This window comes from Myotis brandtii, unplaced genomic scaffold (genome assembly GCF_000412655.1).
Source record: "Myotis brandtii unplaced genomic scaffold, ASM41265v1 scaffold236, whole genome shotgun sequence".
In the NCBI taxonomy this organism is placed as follows: Eukaryota; Metazoa; Chordata; class Mammalia; order Chiroptera; family Vespertilionidae; genus Myotis; species Myotis brandtii.
Genome location: NW_005358901.1, coordinates 1,748,482 through 1,761,261, shown reverse-complemented (window position 1 = coordinate 1,761,261; position 12,780 = coordinate 1,748,482). Strand labels below are relative to the sequence as shown.

Here is a 12,780-nt window from a genome sequence, read left to right as displayed (position 1 = left end):
ACGTGGCCGCATGGCACTTGGATCTGCAACGGACGGTCGAGCGCCGGCCTCTCTTCGGCAGCCATGGGAAACCTGCCAGAGGGCCGAAGGGCGCCGGCCGGTGCAGGCCAGATGTCGCTGGGAGGCAGGGGTGGGGGCTGGGCTAAGTTTCTCTGATGGGCCCGGGAGGGCATACCTAGGAAAGCAGGTTCCTGGGTTCCCGGGGGGGCCGGGCCCCTGGGGATGCGTGTTTAAAGGGTCACCCTTTCCGATCTTTGGGCTTGTTTGGGGAGCGGCAACCCCGTTGTCGTATATCCTTCAGTCACAGAGACGCGGGACACGAGACTTTATGAAACCCGCACAAACAGAGCCCAGCCTGTGGGTGGTGGTCCGAGGTTTTCAGAGTCCCCCTCCCCAGTATTGGAAGCAGGGGCTGCCCTTAGCCCGGGAGAAGTGGCCAAATGGGGCTGAACCCCCTTCGTGGAACAAAGAATTAGTGGGAGGCTTGAAGCCCCTTCCCAGACAGTGGGCCACCTGCTGTGCGCCTTCTCCCTCTTTTCCCCCCTGACTGCTAGAAGGAGCTTTTGTTTCTGAGCCAGCTTTGACGGTTCCCTCCCCTTTGCTTCAGGTCCCTGATGAAAGAGCCGGCAGGACACCTGCCTCCTGTTGAATGCCAGCTGGTGCTGGGGGGTATGCAGCCTGGTTGTGGGCCCAGAAACTGGCTGGGTGAGGCCAAGGAAAAGCAGAACCAGTGCCCCATCCTCCAGCACTTGGGGGGAGGGGGAGAGCTAGGCTTTTGCTAGCCCCTTTTCGGAAGAAGGAGGGCAGTGAGCTGGGCAGGATAGTGACTGCTCCAGGACAAGCTCAGACTCTGGTTTCCGGTTTCCAAAAAGTGCAGGGCAGCGATGGGAGCGAAACTGTGGGCTTCCAAACGTAGTATACAGAATTGGCTGGAACCTTTAACTTACTCATTGACATAGTGGCGCTGCAAAAGTGTTTCTTAGGGACACATGTGCATTCTCCTCTGCTGTCATTTACGGTGAGATCACTCCCTCGCAGGCTCTTTAGAAAACCTAAATCCTTTTAGTTCTGTACTGGGTCAGTGGGGAGGCTTCAGAGTAGGACCATGTGCCTCATTTAATTCCAAGCATGCTTGTGTGCTTGCTTGCTTTTAGATCCAAGGACCGAGGCAGGTCTCTCCGTTTCTAGTCCTTTGTTAATTTAACATCTTGGCAGCATCTGCTAGGTGTCTGGCACTGCTGGGTCCTGGCCATTCAGCTGGGAGTAAGACCCCGGCCCTCCCCTTCCAGGTGACAGCTGAGGCACCAGCCCTCACCCTGTTACTCCTGGGTTTTAGGTGGTGACATGCTGAGAAGTGCAGGATCGGTGAGGGCTGGTGGTAGGGGTGCCTGGCAGAGGCGGGGGCAGGTTGGAGGGCCTATCTGAGGAGGTGATGTCTAGCTGAGCCCTAACAGTGAAGCTGGGAGGAAGAGCAGTCCAGGCAGTGGGAACACCAGGAGCCTGTGCAGAGGCCTGTGGTAGCAGAGAGCAGTCTGCAGCTCAGGAGCTGAACCAAGGCCAGCATGGCTAGAGCATCCTCATCCCCTCCTGCCTGGGAGCATGTCAGAGCTTCAGCTGAGTGAGGCCCCGGCCCCTGAACATAGGGGTCTGGGGGTGGGGGAAAGCTCCAAAACAGGGCTGGACAGATGCAACTTCAGGTTTCCCATGGCTGCACTGAAGAGGTGAGGGCCTGAGATGGGAGAGGAGGGGGGCACGGAGTCCAGCTTCATTGCAGGTCTCTGGCCTGAGTGACCCGACAGTTGTCCCCCTTTCTCCCAGTGGTGGGAGATCTAGGGGGGATGTGATGGGGAACCATGGTATTTTTCTGGAATGTGAGTTCCTGGCCCCCTCACCACCCTCTGGAGATCCCTTCTGAACCAAGCTACTGGGGAAGAGCATGGGTAGATTTTCCTGATTGTCTTAATGCAGTGGGGGGCTGAGGAGTCAGATTAGACCTGGCCCTGAGTTCTAGTCCTGCCCCTAGGGCAGTGATGGCAAACCTATGACATGCGTGTCAGAGGTGACACGCGAACTCATTTTTTTGGTTGATTTTTCTTTGTTAAATGGCATTTAAATATATAAAATAAATATCAAAAATATAAGTCTTTGTTTTACTATGGTTGCAAATATCAAAAAATTTCTATATGTGACACGGCACCAGAGTTAAGTTAGGGTTTTTCAAAATGCTGACACGCCGAGCTCAAAAGGTTCGCCATCACTGCCCTAGGGGCACGCAGGCCTTAAATTCTTGTCTTCCTCCAAAAAGTGGTAGTAAGTGTCTCCTTTGAAGAATTGCATTGCAGGAGAGGGAGTGACCCTATGGGCCATCCCTTGGGGGCTCATCCACCCAACCCTCCATCTTGATGATTTGTCCGAACTTCACTCCCAGAGTCTGCTGAGACTGGGGGGTTATGGAGTAGAACATCTGGCTGCCCCCTGTTTTCTTTGTGAAAACAGTTTCTGCTTGACATTTTCTATCCAGGCAGGAAACTGAGGACTTGAGGGAAGTTAATTCCCTGACCTAACGAATAATTTTTTGAGAGGATTTTTCCAAAAGATCTCATTTGAAAGTAGAAGTAGACTTAGGAAAACCAGAGCAGCAGACTCATCTACTGATGAGAAGCAAAGGTATAGGGAAGGACCAGGTCTGAGGCAAGTGTCTGTCTTTTTGCATCTCTTCAGACCCCCAGGCTCCACACTGGGCACAGGCTCCCATCCCACAACCAGCTGGGCTCCCAGGTAGGCCTACTCCAGAGAAGGGCTGAGGGCTCATTTGTTTTCTCACTAAATGTCAGGGATGTCTTAATCTGTCAGTACAGATCTGCAAAACCTGTTTTGAAAATTGAGATATAATTTCACATTCCATACAATTCACCCTTTAAAAGCTTACAATTTGGCAATTTTTAGTACATTTCACAACATTGTGCAACCATCACCATTCTAGTTTCAAACATTCTCATCCCAAATCAAAGCCCTCTACCTATTAGCATCTCTCCCCATTCTCTCTCTGAGCCCCTGGCACTTGTTTTAAACAGCTTTATTGAGATAGGATATGCATACTACACAAGTCGCCCATTTAAAGTGTACAATTTTGGTATATTCAAAGATACAGCCATCACCACAGTCAATTTTAGGACATTTTCATCACCCCCAAAGGAACCCCAGTGCCCAATTTTAGGACATTTTCATCACCCCCAAAGGAACCCCAATGCCCTATTATTCCCCTATCCCCAGCCCTGAGCAACTGCTAACCTGTGCATTGTGTTTTGTTTTAAAAATATTTTTTTTCTTGATTTCAGAGAGGAAGGGAGAGAGAGAGAGAGAAACATCAATGATGAGAGAGTCATCGATTGGCTGCCTCTTGCACACCCCCCACTGGGGATCGAGTCTGCAACCTGGGCATGTGCCCTGACCGGGAATCAAACCGTGACCTGGTTCATAGGTGGATGCTCAGCCACAGAGCCACACCAGCTGGGCTCTGTGTTTTGATCTCCCTGTTCTCATTCATGTTTAAAGACAACAGCAACGGGTGGAAGTGACTGGAGGCAAAGAAATGTTGGCGAGTATTTCGAGTGGGTTCCTTCCCTCTTTGCCTTTCCATTGCCCTGGGCACATGGGCTGGGTGTTCATATCTGCCAGCACAGAGCACAATATAAAAGTGGATCTTTCAGGAGAGTCCTTAGCAGCCTTAGGCAGTAGGGCACTCTGCTAAAGCACCCTGTCCTAGCTGACGTGGCCAGGCCAAGGGAAGAAGCACAAGTTCCTGCAATAACCTTACCCAGTATGGGGTGCCAGCAGGGCTGCCTGAGCTGAGTGTGCCATAGGTTTCCTTCTGGCTGTAACGACCCATCCCGCCCTCCATTGTCCCTGGTTTGCTGTGTGCCTGGACATGTGAACAGGACTGGAGGGGGCAGGTATGCACTTGCTCAAATTGGGGGCTTATCTCCAAGGTTCCCCCATGCCCATCCGCAGTTACCCCTCCATCCTACTCTTCAACCCCTGGCACCTACAAATCTACTTATACTTGTGGATGTGCCTGTTCTGGGCATTTCACATCAATGAAATCACACTGTGTGGCCTTTTGTGTCTGGCTTCTCTCACTGAGCATCTGTCTTCGAAGGTTCATCCACATTGTAGAGTGTCGGTGCTCCCCTCCCTTTCGTGGCTGAGTAATAATAGCGCGTGGATGGGGTCATGTTGTGTCTATTCATTAGCTGGTGGACATCTAGGTTGTTCCCACTTATGCCTATTGTAAATCCTGCTGCTGTGAATGTTTGGGTTAAATTTTTTCATGGATGTATGTTTTCATTTCTCAGGGAGATACCTAGGGGTGGGAATGCTGTTTGATCCTTTGAAGAGCTGCCAGACTGTTTCCAAAGTGGCTGCACAAGTCTTCATGGCAGGACTGTTACTGCACGCTGGGTCCTGTGCTGGTCCTGTCCAGCATAGTGGTGTTGACTTTGCTGCACAGTGGCCCTGGGGGTGGGTGTTGTGTCCTCAGAGCTGAGCAGGATGCAAATCTTCACAGCCAGGTCATCACAGCTCCTGCTTTCCAGCTTTCCCAACAGGTCACGCCTGAGCAGTTGTTGGGGTCCTGGTCCCGAATCTTAACATGAGATTTTACTGGCCCCCAGGAGCCCCTAGTCCCCAATGCCATAACCACTAGAAGGAGATTGCTATCAGGGCATGTCCCTCAAATACCTGCTATCATTGGGTCTAGTCTCAAGATGTTCTGAAAATGGCAGTCGGGCTCTCAAGGCTAGGCCCCATCACTGTAGATCCGGGTGTTCATCTCTGCTCTGGGCCTGGAGTTGGGGGTGTGGGGTGGCCCGGCGCATCCTGCAGCCACTGACTCCTCTCTGGCCGCAGCCCAAGTGGGAAGAAGTTCCGCAGCAAGCCACAGCTGGCACGGTACCTGGGCGGCTCCATGGACCTGGGGGCCTTCGACTTCCGGACGGGCAAGATGCTGATGAGCAAGATGAACAAGAGCCGGCAACGGGTGCGCTATGACTCCTCCAACCAGGTCAAGGTGAGCCACCCTGCCCTGCTCCACCCCATCACAATGGAGTGGCCAGGGGTGGGGGGTGGGGGGCGGCGATTCACCATTTCAGACCCACTGTGGTGGGGGAAAGAGCTGATACTGAAATGGAGTTTACTTCTGGTGTTGAAGTAACTATTTGCTGAGGGAAATTTGGAGACCACAGAAAAGGAGAAAAAAGGAATCGTGATTCTGTCCCTTGAGAGGTCTCTGGCTGCTTCTGGTGCTTGTTGCACTTTCCTTCCCTGAACAGTGTCTTCAACAGCTGACAGTCCACATGGGTACCCAGTGACCCTGTGTGTGTCCCCAGTCTGATGGACACATGTTCAGTGGGACTTTGAACCTATCCCTGCCCTGGCTGCTAGCCAGCTATCCAGGGTGCCCCCAGGCTAGTACTTCACAGAGAATGAAGCACAGGAGGCAAGGACAGGGCCAGTGTGTGTCCTGAGCCCCACTGAGGGCAACAAATAGGCAGGGACTGGACTTGGCATCTCCTGCAGGTCTCTGGGTGCCACAGGGTGTGCCAGTGACGGGGAGAACACAGGAGTCAGGCTTCTGGAGAGTCATGAGTGGCCTTGTTCCTGTCTCCACAGGGCAAACCTGATCTGAACACAGCCCTCCCTGTCAGGCAGACAGCATCCATCTTCAAGCAGCCAGTGACCAAGATCACCAACCATCCCAGCAACAAGGTGAAGAGTGACCCCCAGAAGGCTGTGGAGCAGCCCCGGCAGGTGAGCACATACCCTGCACGCACCCTGGCCAGGTCAGGCCCAGCCCTGAATCTACTGTTCCCTCCAAGCTGGGTCCTCTCTTTTTGAAAAAAATAACAGGCTTAATTCAGTTTCTTTTTCTTTTCTTTTTTATTGATTGATTGATTTTAGAGAGAGAAACATCGATTTGTTGTTGCACTTATTTTATGCATTCATTGGTTGATTGTTTTATGTGCCCTGACCAGGGATCTAACCCACAACCTTGACTTATCAGGACAATGCTCTAATCAACTGAGCTACTCAGCCAGGGTATCAATTTATTTTTCTTTCCTTTCTTTTGGTAATATGTTTTAATTGATTTTAATTTTTAATTTTTAAAATATATTTTTATTGATATCAGAGAGGAAGGGAGAGGGAGGGAGATAGAAACATCAGTGATGAGAGAGAATCACCAATCGGGTGCCTCCTGCACACCCCCTACTAGGGATCGAGCCCACAACCCAGGCATGTGCCCTTGACCAGAATCGAACCCAGGACCCTTCAGTCCATAGGCTGACACTCTATTCACTGAGCCAAACCAGCTAGGGCTATTTTAATTGATTTTAGAGAGAGAGAAAGGAAGAGGGATAGAGAGATAGAAACATTGATCAGTGCTTCCTGCATGCCCCCTACTGGGGATTGAGCCTGCAAACCAGACTGCCCTGACCTGGAATCGAACCAGCGACCTCTTGGTTCATGGGTCAGCGCTCAGGCGTTGAGTCACACCAGCTGGGCTCAATTTATTTTTCTTGCATAAAATTATGTGGTGGCCACAGCTGGAGCCTAGGTCCTCTGCACAGAAACTCTGGTGGGAGTCTTTACAAGATGGTCAGTGACAGGGAGACTTGGTGAACACAGTCTCTTTCCAAAGGCCAGGGGTGAGATAGCTGTAGGTCTTAGAGAGAGCATCAAAGGTGGCTTTGGCAAAGTTGCCCAGGGTGACAGTGCAGCCCCTGGCCAAGGTGTAGCAGTCGTCGATACTGGCCATCAGCAGCAGCTTCTTGGGAATAGGGGCTGAGACTGTGCCAGTGCCCCTGGGGATAGGACTGAGGCACACCAGCACAGAACTACAGTAGCTAGTCATCTTGCAGGGGACAGTGTGGGGCTCGCTGATCTTGTTACCCCAGTAGCCTCACCACAGGGATAATAGAGAGCTTGGCTAGAGTGATGGCCCCACGGATGGCAGTGGCTACTTCCTTTGAACACCAACACCCAGACCAACAGGTCCATTGTAGTCCCCAATGGTGACAAATGCCTTGAACTAGGTCGTCTGGCCAGCGGGTGTCTGCTTTTACACGGGCATAATCTTCAAAACCTTGTCCTTGAAGGATACCCCCAGGAAAAATTCAATGATCCCAATTCCTTGACTTGATCTTCGTGTACTTGACCAGGTTGCCCAGCTTGGTGACTGGGTCTATTCCTTGTCCTTGGCCTTGCTTTTTCGAGCTCTGCGGCCTTCACCCTGACCCTCCCCCAGCCTCGACCTCAGCCCTAGATGCCACTGCCAGATCCTCCATGAAAGCCTCCCATTCTAGGGCCCCAAGACCTCCAGGCCCTCCTGCAGCACCAGCATCATCCACCATTTGGTGTTTTCCTCAGAGAAGATGCTCAGTCCACTCTTCAGAGCCTACATTTGTTGGGTCCCTCAGCCCAAGTGCAGTCCGGAACAGTCAACCCAGAACCTAGTTCTGTGGGGAGCAAAGCCCCCACCCTGGCCCCACCCACCTTGCAGAGGGCTGCTGGGGCACTTGGGGCTTTTTCTGGCCAATGTTTTATTTTTTAAAATATTTTTATTGATTTCAGAGAGGAAGGGAGAGGGAGAGAGAGATAAAAACCTCAATGATGAGGAAAAATCATTGATCGGCTGCCTTCTGCACGCCCCACATTGGGGATCAAGTCCACAACCCAGGCATATGCCCCGACTGGGAATTGAATTGTGACCTCCTGGTTCATAGGTTGACCCTCAACCATTGAGCTATGCCCGCTGGGCTGGCCAATGTTTTCTTGAATAAATGGTTAAGTTTTGTGGGGGAAGGGGGTTTAAATAAGATCATACATAATGGATGTATAACCTGCTTTTCAAAAACTGAGAATTGCCGGTGTTTTCATACATATTTACAAACATCCACACACTGTATGGTAGGGTGTGTGGGACAGTCTTTTGGGAACATCACCCCACATCTAACATCCTGGGTCTTTGTCCTGCCAAAAACTGGAGTTGGCGTTTCTCTGCTCTGGGAAGATGGGCCTGGGTGTGGATCCCGCTGGGGCCATGGCACCCTCATTTCTCAAGCTGGGATGTCAGCAACCCAGCTAAGGTAGGGGTTAGAGGTCATGCTGAGACCAACCACTGCACTACATGTGGACGGGCTTTAGCCATCATCGGACTGCTATGGTTCACCTGTGCATGGGGGTGCCTTGCTGTCTTACTGGCCTCACATCTGTCTGTCCGGCGGTAGCTCTTCTGGGAGAAGAAGCTGAGTGGCCTGAACGCCTTTGATATTGCTGAAGAGCTTGTGAAGACCATGGACCTCCCTAAAGGTCTGCAAGGTAAACCCAGACCCCAGGACGGGTAAGGGGAAGTTAGGAAGGGGGCCAGGCCTGCAGGAGAAAGGAAGGGACCCTCCAACCTCTAGCTTTGGATCAGTGGGGCAGACACCTGATATCTGGTCCTGGAGACAGCTACCCAGAGCAGAACACATCGGGGGGGAGGTGGCGAGGTTGGGGGGAGGCACTGGACCAGCAAGATGCATCTGTCCTGGAGGGTCCTGGAAAAATTTGGGGTGTGATTTTGCTCCTTCACCATAAACACAACCATCCATCCCTGAGCATGTAGAGTTCCTTTTCTGACGTGAGAGCAACTGCCTGCCCATAAGGGAGGTTTGGGAACAACATCCGAGGTTGAGGGACAAAGGCCAGTGCCTGGTGGTGACTGTACCTCCTGCGCCCCTGCAGGAGTGGGACCCGGCTGCACAGATGAGACCCTGCTCTCGGCCATAGCCAGCGCCTTGCACACCAGCACCATGCCCATCACTGGCCAGCTCTCAGCTGCCGTGGAGAAGAACCCTGGAGTATGGCTCAACACAGCCCAGCCCCTCTGCAAGGCTTTCATGGTGACTGATGAGGACATCAGGTAGCTGCTCTCCCACCTCACCCTCTCTGTGGCTCCTGGCCGGTGTGTCTTCGAGCCTTCAGGGGTATGAGGCCTTTGAGGGTCCTGCCTGAGGGGTGGGATACTAGCTGTGGCACAGAGGAGGAGGCTCTAGAGAGTGGCAGGAAGTGGGCACATGACAGGAACAGGAAGTACTGAGTGAGAGGTGAAGATAAACACATCCTAGGGCTTTAGTGTGGGCCTGAGTTGGTAGTGCCCAGGTGCAGGTGGACTCGGAGTGAGAGCCGTTCCTTTGCTGGAACCTTTTGGGAAGACCTGGTAAGGAGGTGGTTTGAACTGGCACTGAGCAGGAAACATGTCAAAATGCTGAAAGGATAAATACTCATCCTTTAAAACCTTAAATGTCAGTGCAAAACTTAAAATGTTTTGTGAGGTCTGCCCTAGCTGGTTTGGCTCAGTGGATAGAGAGTTGGCCTGTGGACCAAAGAGTCCTGGGTTCGATTCCAGTCAAAGGCACATACCTTGGTTGCAGGCTCCTCCCTGGCCTGGGCCCTGGTGGGGCCGTGTGTAGGAGTAACCAGATGATGTGTTTCTCTCACATCAGTGTTTCTCTGTCTTTCCCTCTCTCTTCCACTCTCCCTAAAAATCAATGGAAAAATATCCCCAAGTGAGGATTAACAACAACAACAAAAAGTTTCGTGAGGTCAAGGGAAGTTAAGAAATTTAGGGATCCCCCTCCCCCCACAAAAAAAGGACTGGAAACCAGAGCAGGCATGACCTGATTGGTGTATGTGCTGGGTTGTGGGTTTGTGGGCTTCCTGTCTCGGGAATTGGGGGTTCAAAGCTTCGTGGATATAAGAGAAGCCCCTATAAGGTGAGGACATGGAACTAAGATACCACACCACCCCCAAGTCTCCCATGCCAGAGAGTCTGCCCAAGAGAAAGGGCAAGAGAGGGAATTGAAAGTATAAAAAAAGTAACTCCAGAAAGACTGGAAGGATTTTTAAAGCTAAGCAGAACTACAATTAGAAGTCACTAAAATGAAAAATTTAAGTCATGGGTTAGGCAGTGGATTTGGTCCTGTCTGGAGAGGCGAGTAGCCAGCTGTGCAGAGAAGACAGTGGTAAGGAGAGAAAGGACACCCCCACACAGGACAGGGACAGGGCCAACATTTATTAGACCTGGCAACAGACACAAACGTTAGATTCATGTTATAGTGAAAATGTAGAATTTGAGACGAGATGGATTTTAAAAGCCACAGGGAGGGGAAGCAGATGGACAAGTAGACCAGGCTCCAGCCGCTTTTTTTGCCAAAAGACAGAAAGCCAGCCCTAGCCAGTTTGGCTCAGTGTATAGAGCGTCGGCCTGTGGACTCAAGGGTCCCGGGTTCGATTCCAGTCAAGAGCACATGCCCGGATTGCAAGCTCTGTCCCCACTAGGGGGCGTGCAGGAGGCAGCCAATCAATGATTCCCCCTCATCATTGATGTTTCTATCTCTCTTCCTCTCCCTTCCTCTCTGAAATCAATAAATATATATTAAAAATTTTTAAAAAGACAGCCATTTCCCACCTAGAATTCTCTACCTGCAAACTGTCATCCACAAGACAGGTGACACTGGCTAGGCAGTGGACTGGACACTCAGTGGTCTTTTTTCCCTTTGCAAACCCCACTCAAGTGCTAGCGAAAGAGCTTACACATGTGCACTAGACCAGAAGAGCCAAGCAGACAGGTGACCACCTATTCTGGGAGGAGGAGAGCCATCAGGCAGACCAGAACGACCAGAACTGATTGGGGTAGTGCCTATCAGGAGGTGGGGAGACAGGGTGGTGGAAAGAGGGAGTGAGGAGGCCAGTGGAATAGGAAGAGTGAGCACTCAAGAGCCCCTGGGTCTACCATCTGGAAGGCTGAGTCAGAGCTACTTGCTCAAGAAGGGAGTGTGAGCCACAGGCCAGGGCTGGAGGACCCTCGGGCCCCAAAAATCAGTAGCCCATGTATGTCTATGCATCCCATCCTCCTGGCCTCGCACCCGGTCTTCCCGGAGATAGGGACATTCCCTGTCAGCACTCCATGTGTCTCCAGGAAGCAGGAGGAACTGGTACAGCAGGTTCGCAAACGGCTGGAAGAGGCGCTGATGGCTGACATGCTGGCCCATGTGGAGGAGCTGGCCCGGGATGGTGAGGCGCCGTTGGACAAGCCAGGTGCGGAAGAGGAGGTAGAAGATGAAGAGGATGAGGAGGAGGAGCCTGACCAAGACCAGGAAATGGAGCACATGTAGAGCAGGTGTAGGTGGACCCCAGGCTACAGCATGTGCTTGGGTAGTGACCACAGGGGGAAGAGACAATCCAAGAGTTCTTGGACCTGTTCCACGCTGGGTATTGGCTGTGCTCGGAGAGCACCTGTCTCCCTGGAGGAGCCCAGGGTGGCCTGGCCCTCCCTGTCCTTCCAGAGGCCCTGCCCGAGCCATGCCTGTGTGGGGCACTTACAGACTCAGCCCTTGCCCTAATGGGACCAGGCTTGGGGGGAAGGTGGCCCTCCTCCCTTCCCAGGCATGTCCACTCCCCCGGCCACTAGGACACCTAGGGTCATGGCTGGAGGATGGTCCCTGGCCCTGCAAACCCCCACGTTTGCTCTTCTTTGAAGGGCCAGACTTCTGAAAGTGCTGGTTGCTCCTGGACCCTGCCTGCAGGGGTATGGCTCCTGGATGCAACTGGGCTTCTGGACTCACTGTCGCCATCCTGAGCTCAGAAAAGGGTTTTTGAAACAGGCTTACCTCCCGATCTTGAGTGTGAGGGACAATCCTCTGGGCCAGACTGTCAGCCCTCCCAGAAAGGGTTGCAGGGTGGTTCCCCGAGTGACCATCCAGCTGAGCAAAGCCGTGACACTTGAGTATGTCTGAAAGAAAGCGGCACAGCCCAGACGTTTTCCTTCAATAAATCGGTGGTACAAACGAGGCTGGACGTCCTGTAACTTCTTTACCTTTTGTGTTTGCTGGACAAGGATGTGAAATCTGGACTTCATCTGAAAACCTCACTGTCTGTGGCCTGGTGGGTCCTGCCTAGGGGTCAGCCACCAGCATCTGAGGAGGACTGCTCATAGCCAGGAGCACAGTGGGGCTGACCTATGTGCCTCAGTTTTTCCTTGTATAACAGGTACAGTTAATACCCAACACTCTGGGCTGTGAGCTGTCATGTGGCCTGGCTGGAGCTGCCACGGGCCCAGGCTCCTGTGTGTTCCTATCTAGAGGTGTGTTTCATGGCCAAGCATTTCTAAGTGCCACACCCAGAATAGTGGTCTCCGAGAAGCACTGGGGCGAAGATCATCAGAATCTTGTTACTTCACTCATCCCCTACAGCCCTAGTGCCTTGGGATTGATCCTTGGTTGGGGTGTGAAGGGAGGCAATATTGGTTTCTCTCTCTGCCCTAACCAACAGCTTGTGACGGCAAGGATCCTAATTGCTGAGTCATTTGGCCAGACACCCGGGGCAGTGTAGGTATAGGCATGTAGGTCAGGGGTGCGGGGTGACATGGGAGCCCCTCAGAGCTGTGAGCGGTTGCTGCCATCTTGATCTTCCAAGGATGCTGGTGCAGTCAAACTGACCACATCCTTCCAAGTCAAGTTAAAAAATCCTGAGAACCAAGAAGGCTGCCCTGTACAGGTCCCAGTGCCTGTTGGGAGGGCCTGAGGTCCCTTGGCCATGAGTCCTCTGTCCCTCAGGTCTGAGTAGAGGGGCTGCAGGGAGGTTACTGTGGGTGACAGACAACAGAATAAAGCCATCTTGGGCGAGCATGGTTGGAGCCTGGGTTCACTCTGAAGAATGGTGTTTGTTTCTGAGCAATACGGG

The 12,780-nt window shown here is 52.3% G+C and overlaps 1 protein-coding gene and 1 pseudogene across 4 annotated transcripts; one reads left to right on the top strand and one right to left on the bottom strand.

Moving 5' to 3' along the window:
• Positions 1–634: 634 nt before the first annotated feature.
• Positions 635–11,889, top strand: MBD3 (methyl-CpG binding domain protein 3). Of its 4 annotated transcripts, XM_005866703.2 has the most exons (7): positions 811–1,721; positions 3,556–3,611; positions 4,909–5,068; positions 5,671–5,808; positions 8,286–8,376; positions 8,782–8,959; positions 11,018–11,889. In XM_005866703.2, exons 1-7 carry the CDS (start codon positions 1,686–1,688, stop codon positions 11,211–11,213), a joined length of 855 nt encoding a protein of 284 aa, XP_005866765.2. In that variant the 5' UTR covers positions 811–1,685; the 3' UTR covers positions 11,214–11,889. The 4 variants fall into 4 exon arrangements, with proteins under 4 accessions (XP_005866764.1, XP_005866767.1, XP_005866765.2 ...); XM_005866702.2 differs by lacking the exons at positions 811–1,721; positions 3,556–3,611 and adding an exon at positions 635–669; XM_005866705.2 differs by lacking the exons at positions 811–1,721; positions 3,556–3,611 and adding an exon at positions 635–705.
• Positions 6,564–7,649, bottom strand: LOC102245522 (annotated as a pseudogene).
• Positions 11,890–12,780: the final 891 nt, after the last annotated feature.

Coding starts and splice junctions, on each gene's coding strand:
- MBD3 (XM_005866703.2), top strand. CDS start 1,686: ATGCAACTTCAGGTTTCCCATGGCTGCACTGAAGAG. Junction 1,722..3,555: donor CCCATGGCTGCACTGAAGAG/GTGAGGGCCTGA, acceptor TCATGTTTAAAG/ACAACAGCAACGGGTGGAAG. Junction 5,809..8,285: donor CTGTGGAGCAGCCCCGGCAG/GTGAGCACATAC, acceptor GTCCGGCGGTAG/CTCTTCTGGGAGAAGAAGCT.